Source organism: Pinus tabuliformis, chromosome 3_1 (genome assembly GCF_031772625.1).
Source record: "Pinus tabuliformis cultivar Carrire ecotype Pingquan chromosome 3_1, CPIR1, whole genome shotgun sequence".
NCBI lineage: Eukaryota > Viridiplantae > Streptophyta > Pinopsida > Pinales > Pinaceae > Pinus > Pinus tabuliformis.
Genome location: NC_142301.1, coordinates 364,076,841 through 364,096,586, shown reverse-complemented (window position 1 = coordinate 364,096,586; position 19,746 = coordinate 364,076,841). Strand labels below are relative to the sequence as shown.

Genomic DNA, 19,746 nt, shown 5'->3' with positions numbered 1-19,746 from the left:
GTCATGAGAGAATTGACTTAATTAAGGTGAAAAATGAGAGAATCGAACTTAATTAAGGTGAAAAGTACTTAATCCACTATATAAACCAATGCTTACAGATTAAAAAGCTACACAGACTCCCATTATAGCAAGTCCTAATATTTCGTTCTGCATTAATATACTTATGGTTTCTCTAATCTAAAATTTGTTTCCATAATCTCCTGTAAAATAAACAAGATATACCTGGCGGTCAACCAAAAATTCCGGACACCATAGCAAGCAAGAAAGTTCAGAGATTGGAAGTTGAACGAAACCTTCAAAATTCCTACCCAGCTCCACCTTCCTTACTGATTCCAATGACGGGAAGCTACCCCACGTGTATTATGTGCTTTACACTAAAGCTACTAGCCCCGGCGTCCACCCACCACCATTTCACATTCTGAGCACTATGTGCAACTGTTTACATTTGTGCACAATGTTAATACACAATATAACGCATTGATTCGACCTCATTGATCTGCAAAATACGGCGAGAAGGACGATCACTCTGCAGGTGCAAAAATTCCTGGTGTTGCCATGGCTTCTGCATGCCAAACATGTGCTCGAGTCCACATCTGCAGTAATGTGGGCATCTCAGACTACATGACAAGGGAAGTACAGAGCCCAACAGCCATGATGGGTTTTCCGAAGGGGGTTCTGGGCTTGAAAGCCAGGAACCCTGCGAGGCTTTTTGTTTCACAGAGGCCGAGGAGAGGCAAAGTTGGTATGGTGAGATGTTCAACAGCAACTGCCCCGGAGAAGGCTTCTCCCCAAGTGGATCGAATTGTATTGCAGCCCATCAGGGAGATCAATGGGACTGTGAAGCTGCCTGGTTCCAAATCCCTGTCCAATCGCATTCTTCTCCTCGCAGCTCTATCTGAGGTGGGTATTATAATTGATCTCTTTAGTTAAAACATACATCACCTTTCTCGTTTTCCTGACTGTCAACGCTTATATTAACCCATGTAAAACTCATCTAAACCATGTCGAGGTTGGATATCTCGAATCCCAATATTTGATACTGGAGCTTGCATACCTCATATTCCAATTTCCAATATTTTGGTACTGAAAGTCATTTTGGTATCTAATTCCAATATTTGATACTGGACGTTGTTAATCCTGAATTCCAATATTTGGCACTGAAAGACACTTGGGTGAACTTGAAACTTTGCCAGGGTATGCACTTCTTTTTGTTTGATCCGTTGAGGACTGTGAATTCCAAATCTTCATTATTGGGATAAAATCCTCTTTAATGTGGGAATTGCAAACTCAATCAACTGGCTTTATGCTGACCGAGCTTTGAACTTGGGTCATGATTGTGGTGACACCCTGTCTTGACCACTAGATCACAACTCAACAGTCAGGAAGCTTTGCAACTTTCTAGGTGCATATCTGAGCCGGTTTTAGATGCGTTTGTGCTAGTGTTATTAAATGCACCCAACGCACCCTCTGTATTCAACACACATACATATGAAGAGTTAGAGTTAGTGTTGTTCAATCTACCCTATGCACTGTCTGGATTCAACACACATACATGTGAAGAGTTAATAGATCACCTTTGATAAATCATATCCATCCCAAATTGGACTGAAGAATGCACCTCACTTCTCTTAGCAATCACTGGAATCACAAAAAATTGTAGTATATGTCATTGTCTCTGATGCAGTATCAGAGAACTTAAACATATAGAATGGCCCATTTGTGGGGATTTTCATAATGATTCCAAAGCATTATAGGGATGGTTTAAAAGAGTGCTTAACATAGGTCCTGGTTTTTGATTTATTGTAAAACCATGCTTCTTACATGCTCATGTTGGATCAGCTTTGATTACCATGGTCTAGCTGCTTATGATCTTGCTCATACCAGTTTCAATGACCTTGGGTGCTCTCCAAATCATATCGGTCTCATTGTCTTATGTGGGGCTTAAATCTGTTACCTCAAGCGGTTAAAGTTTATTTTATATATATATATATATATATTTGCATTAAGGGGATCAAGGTTATTGTAGTGTCTGTTTTTTTTGAGGGGATCAAGGTTTTTTTGTTATTTTTATAAATGCATCACATATTTCATTATAAATCAATATAGATGTATATCATGAGTGCCACATCAAACTGCAGTTATAAAAGTGACAAGATTTTACACCACCTAGTTATCTGCCACTTGATACCTCATATTGTTATTTGAAGAGACCTCATTATGAATCCTTGCAATTCAATCGCGGATCAGGAATGACTCAGAAGTGACTGGTTTTCCATGTTCACCTACTAGTGGACGGAATATGTACATCTATCCAGCAGTACCCCTTTCTACATAAGCAAGGAGAGCTAGGATGGCCGCTTTGGGATCAACTTCAAGAATATATATAGTTTTCCTAAATATGGCTTTTATTGCTAAGAACTGCAGTAAGATCAAGGTCATCGACATCACAGGTGCAATATTGTTAGACTTTCTCCAATAAATGTTTGATGATTAGGAAAGTATTTTTATGATTAAGTCCTTTGACTAACTTATCCTGGGTGCTTTGCGGTAATTATTTGAAATGACATGCATATGGAGCACAAGTAGATATGACGAGAATTAGAGCATGCTTTGACCTGATGGAGTAGGAATTTATTCTGTTAATTTTGTATTAGACTAGTCATCTCTATCAATTTATGAATCAAATAATTGAATACAGTAGTATTGAAGAGGTTTTAAAACTTCATAGCATAAAATTGTATTATACTAGTCATCTCTATCAATTATGAGTCAAATAATTGAATACAGTAGTATTGAAGAGGTTTTAAAACCTCATAGCATAAAGGATTCAAGGAAAAGCATTTGCTGCACTCAAATGACATCGCACAATGTTGCGGTCATGTATTTGAGCTTGGAAATTTATGAGGGACAACTACTTTTGTGGGATTTTCCGCTGCCCAAACTTTGGGAATGCATTTCAATTTAGACTTTACATGTTTTGTATCAAGATATTCTTTAGGAGCTAAAGTCAATTGGATCTTGCATGGGTTATTATTTTTCTATAGGCTTATGTAATATCATTCAATTGAAGACTATTAGTATCATAAAAAACGAGGTTTGGATGTTTCTACACCAATATTGTCTACAAAGCATGATTTGTGAAAGAGAAACAATTTTTTTCTCTCTTAAAGCTGAACAACTAACATTCTTAATAGATAGATACTTTATTAGTGGCCAAAACTAGTCAATGGGTTTGAGAAAGTTACAGCATACCTAGGTATAAAGGCAGAAGGGATTAATTACCCTCGACCTCATTGTAGCTAATCTGGTGACCAATTCGCAAGGAACGAATAAGCTCAAAGAGATCAAAAGGCCATCCCAAATTCAAGAGCCTCAAGAGCCAAAACCCTTAGGAGACAGATTTCATATCCCTAGGTGTAAGGGGGAAATGTAGTGACACCCAAATGCTTGATGTGTATCATCTAAAGTCCTAACAATAGGAGCTGAGAGGCAGGTCACAGTCATGCTTTATGAAATGTATCGTGCATTGTCCATTCCTTGAATTTAGCACTTAAATCTATTGCTTCTGAAGTGTTTTGGATTGGAAGTATTATTGAGGATGCACGACATATCCACAACTTTGTGCAAAATCATACAAATGCCCTCACAATCTACAAAGAGTACACCAATCTATCATTGTTGAAGATTGCAGATACACGGTTTGCCTCTTCATTCATCATGTTGAAGAGGTTGAGGGAGGTCAAGACTGCTCTTGGGGCCATGGTTATTTCAGAGTTTTGGTCTTTTTGGAGAAAGACAGATCAAGCAGCGTCAAAAAGAGTGAAGGACACAGTGTTAGATGATGCTTGGTGGGAGAGGGTAGATCTACTTATTAAGATCATGGGCCCTATCATTTCTTTGCTTCAATTTGTAGATACAGACCAAGCCATCCTAGGAGAGGTTTATGAGGGATGGGATTCCATGTTTGAGTCTGTGAGGAGCGTTATTTTACAGAGTGAATGCCTCGAGTATGAGACATCATCAAAGTCCTTCTTCACCACCATACAAGATATTATTGTCAGCAGATGCGATAAGAATTGCACACCTTTGCATTGTTTGGCTACTACAACCATGAGTGGCTGAATGGTGGACCTTCCCCCAGATTCCTTTCTCACATGGATGGTGAAATTTCACAAAGGAGGAAGGATGCATTGAGGCGGATTTTTCAGGATAGAGCATCCCTTGATGAAATGGAGGTTGCCTTTGCATAGTTTTCCATTGGCACTAGTCGATTTGCAGGATATGATGTGATTAGAGACAGGGGGGCTAAGAAGCCCTATTCTTGGTGGGCAACTCATGGGGCAACAAGCCCTCCTCTACAATAGTTAGCCATGAGGCTCATCTCTCAGGTGACTTCATCCTCTTGTTGCGAGAGGAATTGGAGCACATATGGGAATTTGTATAGTGTCAAGAAGAGCAGGGCTGAGTAGTCCAAGGTAGAGACAATGGTGTATGTGCACACTAACCTTCGTCTTATTTACAGGTAGAGGGATGAGTGGTTGAAGGGAAAGACAAAGATGTGGGATGTCTTTCCTGATAATATGGGTTTGGACAACAGTGTTGAGTTGGCATTGGCCAACTTAGGACTTAATGAGCCAGTGCTAGAGCCTGTCATTTTTTATGATGGTGATACTATAAAGGGGTCATCCTCCACACCAGCAGATGCAGAGATGACATTGGATATAGAGGAGGAGGATGCAACAGAGGAGAGAAGTGGTGACCATGATGATGATAGTGATGTTGATTTTGATGATGATGATTGATGACTCATGAGCTACCTACTGCCTTGAGGCTTGTAGTTGTTTTGTATTTTCTATTTCTATTTGCCATTGACATTGCTACTACCTATGTAACACATTTTGATTTTGATGACTTAATGAGAAAACTGCAGTATCTTGTCTTTCTCCTATTGGATCATTGATGAATATGTCACAATTGTATTTGTATGCATAATGTTACTTTGTAAAACTTACATCTAGATGAAGATCTATGTTTGAATCAATGAATTTGTATCATGAATGAGAATTTGTGTAAGAAATATCTAATTTTTAATATATATATATATATATACTTGTCCTAACGTGTCGTGTTCCCGAGGCTCAACGTGCCCGTGTCAGACACTTGAATCCTCGTGTCCTTCATGTCCGTATCCCTGTGTCAAGTGACTTAGGCAATGATAGATTGGTGTACTCCTTGTAGATTGTGAGGGCATTTGTATGATTTTGTACAAAGTTGCAGATATGCCGTGCATTCTCAATAGTACTTCCAATCCAAAGCACATCAGAAGCAATAGATTTAAGTGCTAAATTCAAGGAATGGACAATGCAAGGTGTCCAAAATACTTGTGGATATTTAGCTTCCACAATCATGCCAACAACCTTGCAAATAGGTGCATTATCTGTAATGATTTGCACACAAGAATCAACACCTACATCTTCAATAACTTTAATGAACAACTCACCCATATATTGTGCATCCTTGTATTGTCCAAGTGCATCCACTGATTTCAAGAAAACTGGACCATTCAAGGAAGAGACCATGAAGTTGATGAGTGGGTGGCGTGTTGGATCTGTCCATCCATCAGAAACAATACTAACCCTAGATGTTGGCCATGCTGATTTAATAGGCTCAAGCATTTTGTCCACCTCTTTCTTTGCCTTAGTCAACAATGTGGTTCTAAGCTTCTCTGACCCAGGAGGCACATACCCTGATGGAGCCCCTTGAGTTAGAGCTCGACACATCTCAATAAATAAAGGTGAGCGTGCAACATTAAAGGATATGAAGTTCTGATAGAAAAAGAATGCAATGGTGAGATCAAGCTCTTCCCGTTTCTCTTTTTGAAAAATCTTGTCCATTGGACCAAGTGCCATTTGCTGCTTGTCCCCCACCAAAACTCTCAAATGGAAATTTGTTGCTGCTTTTCCTCAAGAATGGAAGGGGATCATCATTCTTGGTTTTTTTAGATGTTGTTGCCACCTTTGCCATACCAACATTGGCCTCTTTTTCCATTTCTTTCCTCTTAGCTAAAGACACCTGTGTACATGCTGCAATTCCACAACTTGGTAAAGCCAACAAATGAGATTTCACACGGTAATATGTGCTCATGAAATGATTGTTGCAATAGTTGCATTTCCAAGAAACATTGCCTCTCACCTTCAACTTGCTGCCCGATCCTTGCTCTCTTGTGATGTACTTCCATAAGGGATATTTGTTATCTTGAGTCTGTTGTCTTCCCTCAACATTTGAAGCTGCTGTTGTAGCCCCACTTCCAATAGAGGGAACACTTGCAGACCCTGATGAAATTGGAAGAGGAGGGGCATCTCCAATGGGGACATTCTTCCCCTTCCTTTGCCCCTTCCCTGCTGCCCTTGATTGAGCCATGAATGTTGTAAAAAAATAAAGAAAAAAATGCACAAACTTGTAAAAAAAATGCACATGCAAACTGCTGTAATAAAAATGCAAAAAAAAGAAGAAACAAAATGCACTTACCTGTTGCTTGAATCGCCTCCAAAATGCTCCCAAACCCTTTTCTATTCGCTCCCACACACTCACAACAAGATAGACACTCAACAATGAGGGTGAAATGGCCCAAAAATGCCCTTTATGGGCCGCGCGACACGTCGTTCAAGGGGACACGTGTCCGAATCGGGATACGACGGACCGTTCGGGACACGTTCATGTCCCAATCGAGACACGATCAGAGGACATGTGTTCCATCGAATCGTGTCCGATTCGCCCGATTTGGGACACGCAGGGGGTAAGGGTCGAATCCGGTTTCTTAGATGGAGAGGATGAAGTAATGCATGTTCTAGCATGCAAGGAAAAACTAAGAGGACTAAGTTAGCTATACATTGTCCCAGGAGTAGCTTTTTGTTTTGAGACCCTTCATTAGGCCCTCCTGCTGAATAGGTATAAAGGTTCTGTATGCTAATTCATGTGTGGTACAATGCACAACTGTCCTCTGAGCTTCTCAAGTTTGATCAAGTTTGCGCTTCCTATGTAGATTCTCCCCAACAGGGTGGAAAAACTAAGCTATCGGAGTTGTCTAGATGAATGTCAATTACCACACGTGAAGCAATGCACTTTTAGTTTATATACTCTATAAAAGTTTAATCAGTTATGAAAGTTTCTAATGGGAAAATGTGACATGCCCTTGATCACATTGTAGGTTAGACATTGAAAGAAAAATGGTCCCTCCTCTGAGCCTCCACAGAGTATAGCCTACAAATTTGAAATTACGGGTCTAGAGAATGACCAATCTCTATTTGAAGTTGGTCATGCATACTCGTAAGTTGTAACTAACCCAAAGGGGTGTCTTAGCCTGGAGATAAGTTCAATATTCTGTAACATGGATGGAAAATGTACCCATGTATGATGTAAAGATAAACTCTTAAATAGTGGTTCGGTTTGGACTTTGGAGGAAGGAGAGACCTATCCAGGTAGCCTGTATATGACACTGAAATATCTTATCTATAAATGTCTCCTTGTGGGACAAATGAGTGGTTGGCACAATGGGATGTTATCCCCTCCATCTAGTTTCAAATCCCACAGGTTGGCCTGTTATGATAAGGTGCAGGGAGTAGGCTCCCACCCTCGTGGAGTCTCAACTCTTGCTAAGTCATAAATTCCTGGTATATGTGGCTTATGGGTTGTTGGATATACTCTTGGTGTTATAGTGGCAATTGCTAAGTTTGCTTTGGGCCTCGCCTAGATTACTCCAGTGAGTTACCTGTTAGTTTTTGTAGTATTAGATGGCGTTTTAGTCTCAAAATTTTATGGAAAGGCTAAAACATAGGAGTTCTCCAAAACCCAGAAATCGTTTCTGGAAATTCCACATAGAGATGGTTCAATTAAATTAATTGACCATAATTACAAATTTTCTATGTCTAACTTAGGAAAAATGGTCAATTAATAGTAATTAATTGAGAAAGGTGAGAATTCTCTAGAAACTCACACGGATCGACTTAGAGATGATCTTAGCCATCGATTAAATTTTAATCTTGGTCGTTGGAGTCCCAACTGGAGATTATAAGAAGATGTTGATGGTAGATGGAGAACACATCAGTGTAGATACTCAGTGATCTAGACAGTTCGATTTTCCAGTGCAGGTGATTCAACAGTAGAAATCGAGTCAGGGGTCGAGTAGCAGGTGGCAGGGGGGCAGAGATAGTGAGTTCGGAGGAAGTCTTCCAATTCAGTAGGGCTGCGTAGAAGCTTCAGAAGTAGAGTTCGATTTGGCCAGTCAGAGGGTCAATTCAGTTGCTGGAGGTTGGGAGAATTTCTGGAAGGGGCCAGCGAGTCATTCTCAGAGGCTGAGTTGGGTAGACGACTTGATCAATTGCAGTTTTCAGGGAGAGCGTACAAGAGCCTGCGTAGGTGTGATGCAGGGGTTTCGTGGAGCCCAGTAAGTGTCAGTTTTGGAGTTGGATCAGTGCCAGGTGAGACAAAAATTGTCTCACTAATTTTTGTGGCCAGTTTCTCTCTTAGAGTATTGCCAGTTTTGGGCATCTAGTCGTACTCATAATTTCTCACTGTTGCATAATAATAAACCCTCAGTTGTTGCGCCAGTTTTCCCACATTAGGTTTTTCCAGGGACATTTGTCCAAAAATAACGGTGTCATATTTTATTGTGTGTTTGTGTAGCATTTCTCAGTTTCCAACATTTTTATTTCCGCAATGTTTTATTTTAATTTGTGAAGAAATTGTAGTGTGATTAATTCGATATTAATAAGAAAAATAATAAATTGAATAGTTTGTTAGGAGAATTAATTCCAGTTGCTGCATTTCAAGGAATTTTCACATGGTATCAGAGCATATTTGACAGACAAGAGGCTTAGAGGTGGAAGAGAGAAAATTTAACTGTTCAAAGGGAGCAGTAGGCCAAAATTTTCAGGGGTTGCGCAATGCCTAGCCAGACAGTGTGAATTGCTAGACAGGGGTTCGATTTTCCAGTTGCAAGGTTGCAGAAAATTCTATTTGTCCATAAAAATGATTCCAGCAGGCAGTAACATTAGACAATTTTTCTCACTCTAGAAGGGGGTGCGAATAGCAGAGCTAGCAGCCGAGCAAGCGAAAGAAGGAGATTTCCATCCCAGTTTGAGTTTTTTTTGGCAGATGTGGCCACAACTAGGCTTAGAGATCAGGATAGGTTGGAGAAAGCTTCCATCTATATTATCTGGAAAGCCAGGATGTCCTTCTTGTTAGATGAGCATGGCCTGAAAACTTATGCAGAGAATGTTGTGGCAGTACCTACCCATGCAGATCAGTTGAAAGAATACATGAAAGAAATGGCCAAGGCGAAGCAGATGATCCTAGATGGAGTCCGGGACCATATAGTCTCACATATATTTGGAAAGAACACTGCCAAAGAGATGTGGGATGCTCTCTCAGGGCTATATCAGAATCCTTCCGAGCAGTGGAAGATGTTCCTGAAAGAAAAGCTGAGGAACACAAGGATGCAGAAGGGTGAAGGCATTGATCCCTTTCTCACCAGAATTCAGGATATCTGGGATCAGCTTGCAGCCATAGGAGAAGCGCCTCAAACTACAGAGCTTGTGCGTTTGGCCCTGAACAATGTCTTAGAGGAATGGGAAATCTTCGTCCAAGGCATTTTGGGACGAGATACATTACCAGGGTGGGACAGGATGTGGTCAGACCTGTAGCAGGAAGAGATGAGGCAATCTCTAGTAAAGAGCTCCATCAGCGGCAACAACAACAAGGGATCGAAAGGTGTGAAGGAGGAAGACAATGTGGCCCTTGCATCAAAGGGGAAAGCAAAAGGTCCTAGTCAGGGACAAGGCTCGCAGGGAGAAAAGAAGAAGAAAAAGGATCTATCTAAGATCAAGTGCTTCAGGTGTGGTGAGTTTGGCCACTACAGTACTCAGTGTCCTCAAAGGAAAAAGGACAAGCAGGAGAAGTAGGATAAGGCGACAACGTGCACAAAGATAGACAAGTTATCCTCCAGGTTGGAGGAAGATTTCGCCATGTTTGTAGCTATACCTCCAAGTGTGAGGTGGAGCGATATGGAGCTTTAGTCCCAGAGTTGTGCAGAGATCTGGGCAGGGTCCAATGAGGTTTGCATCAGATGGTGTTTCCTCATGGATCATTACCCTTGCTACAGGGGCCCACAGATTCAGTAACAGGAAGATCATTGCTAGATGATGCAGTCAGTTCCAGAGTGATAGTTGTAGACTAGTGGCAGTTGGATGCTAAGAAGTGCAGAGCAGTGTGAGTAGGAGGCTCAGTAGCAGAGTCAACAACAATGCAAATTTGTCAGTACAGTGCAAAGGCTAGTAGCAGTTAGATGCTCAGGAGACAATTGCAGCACAAAGATACAATTGATTCAGGATTTTGTATGCTTCGCAGTTGCAGTAACAACAACAACAATGAGAGGGAGTTGCAATGCAGATGCAAAGTTGGCAGCAATGTAGGATGTATAGTGTAGTGTCAGAAACAACACAGATGCAACAACATGGTTCAACTACAATCAGTGGCATATGAATCAGAGTTAGTGAAGTGGTTGGTGGATAGTGGCAGGCAGCTACAGTTGTCAGACATCGACAACATGTATGGAGGATGTTGCAAAGACAGGGTGTTGTTGCAGATTGTGCAACACTAAAGAGGGAGAACACTTTCCTCGCTAAGAGGGAGTGTTAATTTTTCTAGCATCAGATGGTGTTCTAGTCTCAAAACTTTGTGGAGAGGCTAAAACACATGAGTTTTTCAAAATCCAAAAATCGTTTCTGGAAATTTCACCTAGAGATGGCTCAATTAAATTAATTGACCATAATTAAAAATTTCCTAAGTTTAACGTAGGAAAAATGGTTAATTAATAGTAATTAATTGAGAAAGGTGAGAATTCTCTAGAAACTCACTGATCGACTTAGAGATGATCTCAACTATCGATTAAGTTTTAATCTTGGTTGTTGTAGTCCCAACTGGAGATTATAAGAAGAGGTCGATGGGTAGATGGAGAACACACCAGTGTAGATACTCAGTGATCTAGACAATTCGATTTTCCAGTGTAGGTGATTCAGCAGGAGAAATCGAGTCAGGGGTTGAGTAGCAGGTGGCAGAGGGGCAGAGACAGTGAGTCCGGAGGAAGTCTTCTAGTTCTAGAGAGTCAGCTACAGGAGGGTCGAGTTTCCTCAGTGGGTTTGCGCAGAAGCTTCAGACGCAGAGTTCAATTTGGCCAGTCAGAGGGTCGATTCAATTGCTGGAGGCCGAGAGAATTTCCGGAAGGGGCTAGCAAGTCATTCTCAGATGCTGAGTTGGGAAAATGGCTTGATGAGTTGCAGTTTCCAAGCAGAGTGTATAAGAGCCTGTGCAAGTGTGACGCAGACGTTGACACATGGGTTTCATGGAGCCCAGTAAGTGCCAGTTTTGGAGCTGGATCAGTCCCGGGTGACAAATTTGTCTCACTAATTTTTGTGGCCAGTGTCTCTTGTAGAGGATTGCCAGTTTTGGGCATCCAGTTGTACTCAGAATTTCTCACTGCTGCATAATAATAAAACCCTCAGCCGCTGCAAGGGTTTTCCCACATTGGGTTTCTCTGGGGACATTTGTCCAAAAATAACGATGTCATATTTTATTGTGTGTGTGTGTGCTAGCATTTCTCAGTTTCCAGCATTTTTTATTTCCGCAGCGTTTATTTTAATTTGCGAGGAAATTGTAGTGTGATTAATTTGATATTAATCAGAAAATTAATAAATTGAACAATCAGTTAGGAGAATTGATTCCAGTTGCTACTTTTCAAGGAATTTTCACATTACCAATTCACTACTGTAAAAAAATAGAAATATCTCATCTCTAGTTACCTTCCTGATCTTCTTTGGGATTACCCAAAAAGGATCAATGGAGAAGTGAGTATGAGGGAATCTGTAAATTTATTGCCAATATTATCCAATATGGAAGTACCCATGCAAACCAAGACCAACTATGTCCATCAACTAGCAATATATCGAGCTCTTATTTGTCATTTGTAGAGCTCTGCCTTGAGATTTTAAGTAGTGGTTTCTAAGTTCATGAATATATATATATGGTTTCTAAGTTCATGAATATATTATCCAGTATGGTACTACCTATGCAAACCAACCAACTGTGTCCATCAACTAGCAATATATATAGCTCTTATTTGTCATTTGTAGCGCTCTGCCTTGAGATTTTAAGCAGTGGTTTCTAAGTTCATGAATGTTTTATATATATATATATATATATTTTTTTTTTTGCCCAAGTAAAACCTTGCAGTATTCCTCCCTCTTCTGCAGAATATCCAGATGGAGAGTGTCTCAATTGCCAGCCACAAGTCCTGCTGGTAACTCCAAAGGACTCAACCAGATTTGCACCTGTAACTTATGGCCTCTCCATCAGCAACATGCCTTTGGGCGGATTGTTAAACTGGTTGAGCTAATCTTTGGATCTTCATCAATTGCTATCAACTCTCTATCTATAGATAGATAGATAGTATGTTTTATCTCAGGGTTCCATTGTCATGGTAATTATTTAGTGAATATATTTACTCCCATATACTTGGAAACAAATTTAGGAAGTGCCTCATAAGAGGTCAGTATAATCACGTAGCTTAGGAAGCTTAGTTGAAGTTTTCAATATAGTATGGTAGAATTAAGCACTTTCAACTTGGAATACTTATTCGTGACAACCTAGGGCTGAACATATACCAGTGTGATGGAAAAATATATCTAATTAATGGTTACTATAGGAAATCAGCATGAATAATTACCATAACCTGAAGGATATAACCATACACCAAGACTAACAAAGAATATCCAACAGAATATAGTAATGGTAGTCGAGAGCACTCATCTGAGTACAATGCATTGCCAACAAACATCCCCTAAAGGCTCGTTTTCAATCCCCAAAATAAGATGTTCATATTTGTCACCCTAAGCAAACTCCTATTCACCATTAATATAATCATTGAGCCTAATTTGAATTCAAATCTGACATCTGACTTGACAGTCAATTTTTTTTGAGCATGCAATACATTATTCAACATTTTGGATTCAAATCTCACAACTGACTTGACACTCAATTTTTTTTTGAGCATGCACTACATTATTCAACTTTGATTGAATCACATTATTGAACAAGAGTTAGGATTTGGTCTCGTATGAAATCCCTTAAAGAACATTAAAGCATAGTATTTAGTACTGCAGTTTAGACACAGTACTTGTGGCTGACAAAGGGACTGCCTAATCCTACATTTAGACAATGAAATCATAAGATGCATTGCTCGTGTGGCCTTTTTTATGAGAAATTATATGTTTTTCATGACCTAGACATGTCTTGATTATACACTACTGAATTATGGTTCCTGGATTTCAAAATCTGAAGGAAGGGTATGCTGGAGATTAAGGTTGCACATGGACTAATTTCATTGTCAATCATAGACTGTTTATATGTGGTTTGTGTTTATTGTATACAATGAATTTCATTTTTGTTTTATCAGACGGATGAAATGCTTCCTTTGTTTGTAAGAACATTGGTTTTTCTTTTGATGTATGTCAGGGAACCACTGTAGTTGATAATCTCTTAAATAGTGATGATGTGCACTACATGGTTGAAGCACTTAAGACCCTGGGTTTGGAAGTTGAAGAAAAGCGTGATGAAAAACAAGCAATTGTTAAAGGCTGTGCAGGTCGGTTTCCAGTGGGTAAAAATAGGCAAAAGGAGATTAAACTCTTTTTGGGGAATGCAGGCACTGCAATGCGTCCTTTGACTGCAGCACTTACTGCAGCGGGTGGAACAGCAAGGTTTGGCCTCCATATACATTATGTCTATTTTAATCCCTTTTTTATCAAATGCTAACATCATATCATGGTTAGATTATATTCTCATGCATTCTTTCTATTTTCGTCTTTTCTTTGATCAATTGTTCACATCTCCTCTGTGTCAAATTTTCTTCTTTTAGTTATGTTCTTGATGGGGTTCCACGGATGAGAGAGAGACCTATTGGAGATTTAGTTGAAGGGCTCAAACAACTTGGTGCAGATGTTCGTTGTGCATTGAACAGTCGCTGCCCACCTGTTTATATCAATGCAAAGGGAGGTCTTCCTGGGGGAACGGTGAGACCAGTTTTATCTTTTTCTATCACCTCTTTTAACCTGAAAACTTTAAATATGATCATTCGTTTTTCTAAGGGCTCTATATTTTGAATGAACATGTAAATGGTGAAGTGCATCTGTTAATCAATTTGAAGGGTGGCTTGCAATTAACTCTATTTCTAACATATCTACTGTATATGAACTTTGCAGTATTTGCTAAGATCCCATTAAATATCTGATAATCTATGCTGTGCATATATCTCAGATTTGAGTTCTTTAATGTGTTTACCAATATTATTGATTGTCTCATTCATGATTTGGGGATCTGTCTGTCGTCAATAACTGCTGTGTGCTTAATTCAATATCAGCGAGATGTGTCTGTTCTACTACTTATGTGATTCTGCCAGTGATATGGATCTCAGGGAAAATTCATTTTTCACAAGTTCTTAACTTTGAAAAATTCAAGTATCATTATCAATATGACAGTGTATGTTTGATCCATTGAATGCCCTGCAAAAACGTAAATAAAAATCTGAACATAAAAGAGAAGAATAAATCTATCAAAAGATTAGGTGATTGATGGCTAAAACTTGCCATTTTATACCTTTCCCTAACTAATTCACATTTGTTTTACTGCCTTTTGCTTGAACTTGACCAATCAAGTTACGTTGTGGTACATCATACTGGTGTGTCTTGTCTGGTCCACTATGCTTGTTTTTATTGTCTTCAAATAATGGGCTTCTAGTTGTTTTGAAGAGCGACTTATGTTGCATATCATCAGATGTTACTCCAGTGTTTCAAGTGAGTAGTTTCTGGATGGTTAAAATATTCATTCTTTCTGATGTGGTTGTTTGCCATGTTCATTGCTCCACTGGTTTGCTTTGTGTATAGTTAGTGTTGATTTCTGGACTGCCCTGGTTGGGTATTGCTGCTAATTTGTACAGCCTTTGATCATGAAATCCATGATCTTCTTTTGTGCTTCATCATCACATCTGATCATCATAACCTCAAGATGTGTTGTCTAGGAACTTTCTATCAAAGTTGTTACAACATGACGGTTAGGGTATGCAATTAGCCATTTCGAAGTTAAACTGGCAGTAGATTATCTGCAAGGATGTTGATGATGTTTTCCTCGCAGCCTGTTTTCCCCTTCCTCATCTTTAGTCCCTAGTTTTTGAGTCATCTGAAGTACCTTGGTAATTTTGAAAGACCTTAGGCAAGACATCAAAAAATGCTCTTTGAAAGAAAACTACCCATGTATTGAAAAAAGGTGCTAACACCCCAATGCAGAACAAGCCTTCAAAAGTCCAGTTAGTGATCAGTGATAAGTCTCTGCATCTCATAGTAGTTTTTTCATGCAGATGCAGAAGTCATTTGAGTACTTGGTTGTTTTCCTGTCCCACATTTTGCACCAAGATTCCATGCAGATGCAGAATCCCCTATCCCAGATCCTCCTCTTTTGCATCCCGTATCCCACATCTGCATTGCTGCCCTTCCCAACTGTTTTTCCATGAGGACATGGAAGCTTATCACAATCCTCCACCTCTGCATATCCCACATTCTGCATTCTGCATGAATTTTAGCATGCGGATGCACAATCCTTTGCTCTATCTGTCCCTCTACCTTGCTTCTTGTCTTCGCTCTTTCCCTCTGCATTTACTACGGATTCCAACTGACTACCCCTTGTGATGACGAGTAGTGTTTTCATTCAAAGCATGGTACATCAGCAATGAAGTGACAAGGAGGTTGTTTAGGGAAAATTTAGTCATGTACCAGGAGATCTGATGGATGCATCATTTTTGAAAGGACGAGCTTAACTATGCATGATTTTTGGTCGACATTTGGAAAATACAGAAAAATTGTGCCAAGAGAAAAATGGCATTGAGAAGAAGCCTAGAACCCTTTCACTGAGACACTCTCAACTCATTGGCTCAGAATAACAAAGATTGCCATTGGGCTACTGCTTATAGTTGGTGTTCTGAAATGCAAGATGAAGATCAAAAGAAAAATAAACTTTGGACTTCAAGGTTGTCAAAGGTTGGTTGCACAGCAGAGATATTTTATTTTAGGGAGGTATTGCATTGGTTTACCTAGTGATTTGATGCCAAACACACAGATCAGTAAATGTACAGGAAGAAGAGAAGACACTTGTGCTCTCTCTCCTTTGACATTTAAAAGAATGCTTTGCCTTCTGGAACTGATGAAGGTTTCTAGACTCATCAAGGTTAATTCTTTTTTGGATGCCCATGGAGGCGGCAACAACATTTTGGAGCTGTGGTTGTCATGACTGCTGACAAACAATTCCAAGGCATAGTGGATTGAGGTTAATGAACTTGCCAAACCTTATCAAGAATTGGCCAAAGTTCCAAACCTTGTCAAGAACTGGCCAAACCTTATCAAGAATTGGCTTGGCTTTTCGCTCGATTAATTGGTGAGGAGATACGATGTAGGTACTCAGGTATGCTTTATATGTATGCTTTACACATGGACGTGGTTTTCCATTGAGGTGAACTTATTTCAAGTGAGATTGCTCACCAATTGGCAATTTTCATGAAGAACAAGAGCATTTTCATTTCTTCATATGCAGTTTTTGCGTTCATTTTGTGTAGTGCCTTTCAGAGGTTGGTGGCAAGAGGAGAAATTAATTTTGTGATAGACCCAGTTTAGTGCCATTATCTGGTCGTGTTAAGACACAAAGCCCCCTTCCATTTTTACATAATTCAAGATGCTTTGGTTGGAAGCTTTAGGCATATGTTGATTGGGAGGGAACCTGAGTGGTTGACCATGGAAGCTTGGAACTTTCTTTCAAGGAAGGATGAATGTGTTTAGGATGTACGTTATACTTACATTAGGTCGCATGGATTCAAAAGAAATCTGCGCTTTCTTCCAAAGTTAGTATGTGATTGTTTCTTTCTGTTTGAGATTCATAGGCAGCATGAGAAGTGGTCTATTTTCTTTGACTGGGAAAGGAAGAAATAGTTCATTTTTGCCTCTTTTAAATGCAAATGATTCATTTTTAGAAGCATTACAAATTTAGTTGAGGTAGCCTGTGATCTTAATACATTTGATTTCAAGGAGGTAAATATGGTTAGGGGTTCTGATCCCAAAGGGATATTCAAAACCCATGTGATTTCAATCAATTACAGAACTTGTTTTGCTGAAGCAGAGAAGCAAGCAGAAGGAATCAGAGAGAATGAGGGAATTGACTAAGAAGCTAGGGGAATTGATAGAACACATGCTCCTATGCATAGGTCTAGTGTCAATATTAAAGAACCAACCCTCCCTGATGATGTTCATACCATTGTTAGCTCAAGTATGTGGTCGAAGAAGAAAATCCTCAATGAAAAGAGAAGACAGGGAGATGTTGATGAGCAGAGCCCCAAAGGAACGCAAAGAGGAAAGTTTGGAGTTAGTGGGAGTTAGTAGAAGAGGAGCATTTGTGACTCATTGTACCAGAATTACCTTGGACCTACCATAGGAAGGGTTCTTCTTTTTCATCTAAGGGAGGTGGCAAAAAGAAGACCATTGAAGAAGGTGGTGATGGTGATGATGGGGAAGAGTAAGTGTCTATTTTGTCAATTAGCAAGATCAACATAGACACTATAAACCCTAGCGTGCTCTTTCTAATCAAGTGATGCCATCAGCAATGCCAATGTCAGCTTGAAACCCTAGGTTGCTCCAAAATGTACCAAGGGAGTGAGTGCTCTACAATATCTGTTGTCTATCTCATCGAATATCATTGGAGGAGTACAATAGACTCTTTAGGAGTTAGGGCGCTCTTCTACAAGAGTCAAGTAGCATATTATCACCAGAAAGTTAGAAACCTAGGGCGCTGCAAAGCATGGCAAATAAGTAAGTGCTTCATGAAATTATTTGTCTATCTTGTCAAACATCATTATAAAAATATAATAGACACATAAAATGGTAGAGCGCTCTTCCTTATAGCCATGCCCCATCATACCATACAACCATGCAATGAGCAACACCTTGAAGTAAGGCACTACCACCATCATCAAACAAGCTAATTATAAATGAAAGCATGGATGAGTGTTTATAGCCTTTTATACTTTACAGTGATTTGATGAATTCACTCTTCACTTAGGCATGTAACGCATTGGTCAATCCTTCCTGGGTAACTCACAGCCAAACTGTAGGTTTATGGTTTACACTATGTACAATGGATTTCTGGACTGCCATTGTTGGGTAATCTTGATAATGTGTACAGTCTTTAAACAGAAAGCCATAATCATCTCTTGCGCTTCACATCAGATCTGACCATTGTAACCTTAAGATGTGTTGTCTGGGAACTTCCTATCAAACTTGTTACATCATTGTGGTTAGGGTATGGAATCAAGCAATCAGAAGTTATACTAGCAGTAGATTATCAGCATGACAAACACATTCACCATTAAAAAAAATACATAAGATCAGCTTATAATTATAGTTTGAAAAATGTTACTCCTCTAAATACAATAGTAACAGAAGACAGTGGGCACAAACCGGTGATAATATACTTGTCACGAGGGTTCTCCCTCTAGATTTTCACAAAATCAAAACCAAGCTAATTATAAATGAAGACATCGATGGGCTTTAATAGCCTTTTTCACTTTAGAGTGATTTGATCAATTCACACTTCTCTTGGGCATGTAACACATTAGCCGACCCTTCCTGGGTAACTCACAGTCAAGCTCTGGATTTAAAATTTACACTGTACAATGGATTTTCAGATTCCATATAGAGCAATATATGGCATAGGTGGTATAGGTTACCTGTGAATGATATGAATACATTTTTGTATAATAAATGCGTTACCACTAAAAATAGTGGTTCTGCAAATCATGCATTGACAACAACTCTTCAAAAGTTATTAACAACAGGTCAAAGAACAGCAATTTATTAAGAACAAGCCAAGGATGCGTTTATTCTATGCATCCAACAAGGTGGCAATCGTCCCACAGCAAGTACTACGCATTTCATTGAGCCCAAAAGAGTCCAGTGGTCCCAAGTGTGCAGCAAATTTTGGACTGAAGGATTGAACCGTGGCTTTCGTGCCAAGTGTGATTTCATGCCAAATCCATACATATAAGGCAATAGGTGTTGCATGCATGCAGAGGATGTCCACCATATCTGCCTCGCATGTTATGATATCAACTTCAATATCTCAACGATAAGCATTACGGTGAGGTCCCAGCCTTGCTTCTCCCATTCAACCATGTTCTAATATCCATAATTGAATAACATATTAACAAGTTTAGAGCTAAAATTTCTTGCCATGGGTCTTATTTGTTGTGTAGTTTCTAAATAACTTTCCATTCTTGTGCTGTGGTTTCCATATGCCGTGTAGAACACAAAAGACTCCCAGTAAGTCTGTTTCAACTTTCTTTGTACGATCCCTTTTAAGCCATGCTAGGTTACTTTTTATTTGATTCCCATGGGGTTTCTCTTAATTATCAGCAGCCGCACAGCATGTTCATCAAATTTGCCAGAAAAATTCTGAAACAGTGTAATACAGTTAATGTCCAACACTAGTGGGTAAGTGCATCAGCAACAACCACTTTGAGATGCTCTAAAATGTTCTCTATGGATTTGTATTATATTGTTTTCAGTGTTTGCACGTTAATCACTGTAATTCCTTTTCAGAGTC

The 19,746-nt window shown here is 39.5% G+C and overlaps 1 protein-coding gene across 1 annotated transcript in view; it reads left to right on the top strand.

Moving 5' to 3' along the window:
• The first annotated feature begins 251 nt into the window (after nt 1–251).
• The window catches only part of LOC149187200 (3-phosphoshikimate 1-carboxyvinyltransferase 2-like), a 35,196-nt gene continuing 15,701 nt past the window's right edge, over nt 252–19,746 (top strand). The window contains exons 1-3 of the mRNA XM_089411310.1: nt 252–900; nt 13,567–13,811; nt 13,970–14,123. Coding sequence (XP_089267436.1) covers nt 556–900; nt 13,567–13,811; nt 13,970–14,123 — 744 coding nt within the window. The 5' untranslated portion in view covers nt 252–555. The remainder of the gene's footprint in view (nt 901–13,566; nt 13,812–13,969; nt 14,124–19,746) is intronic.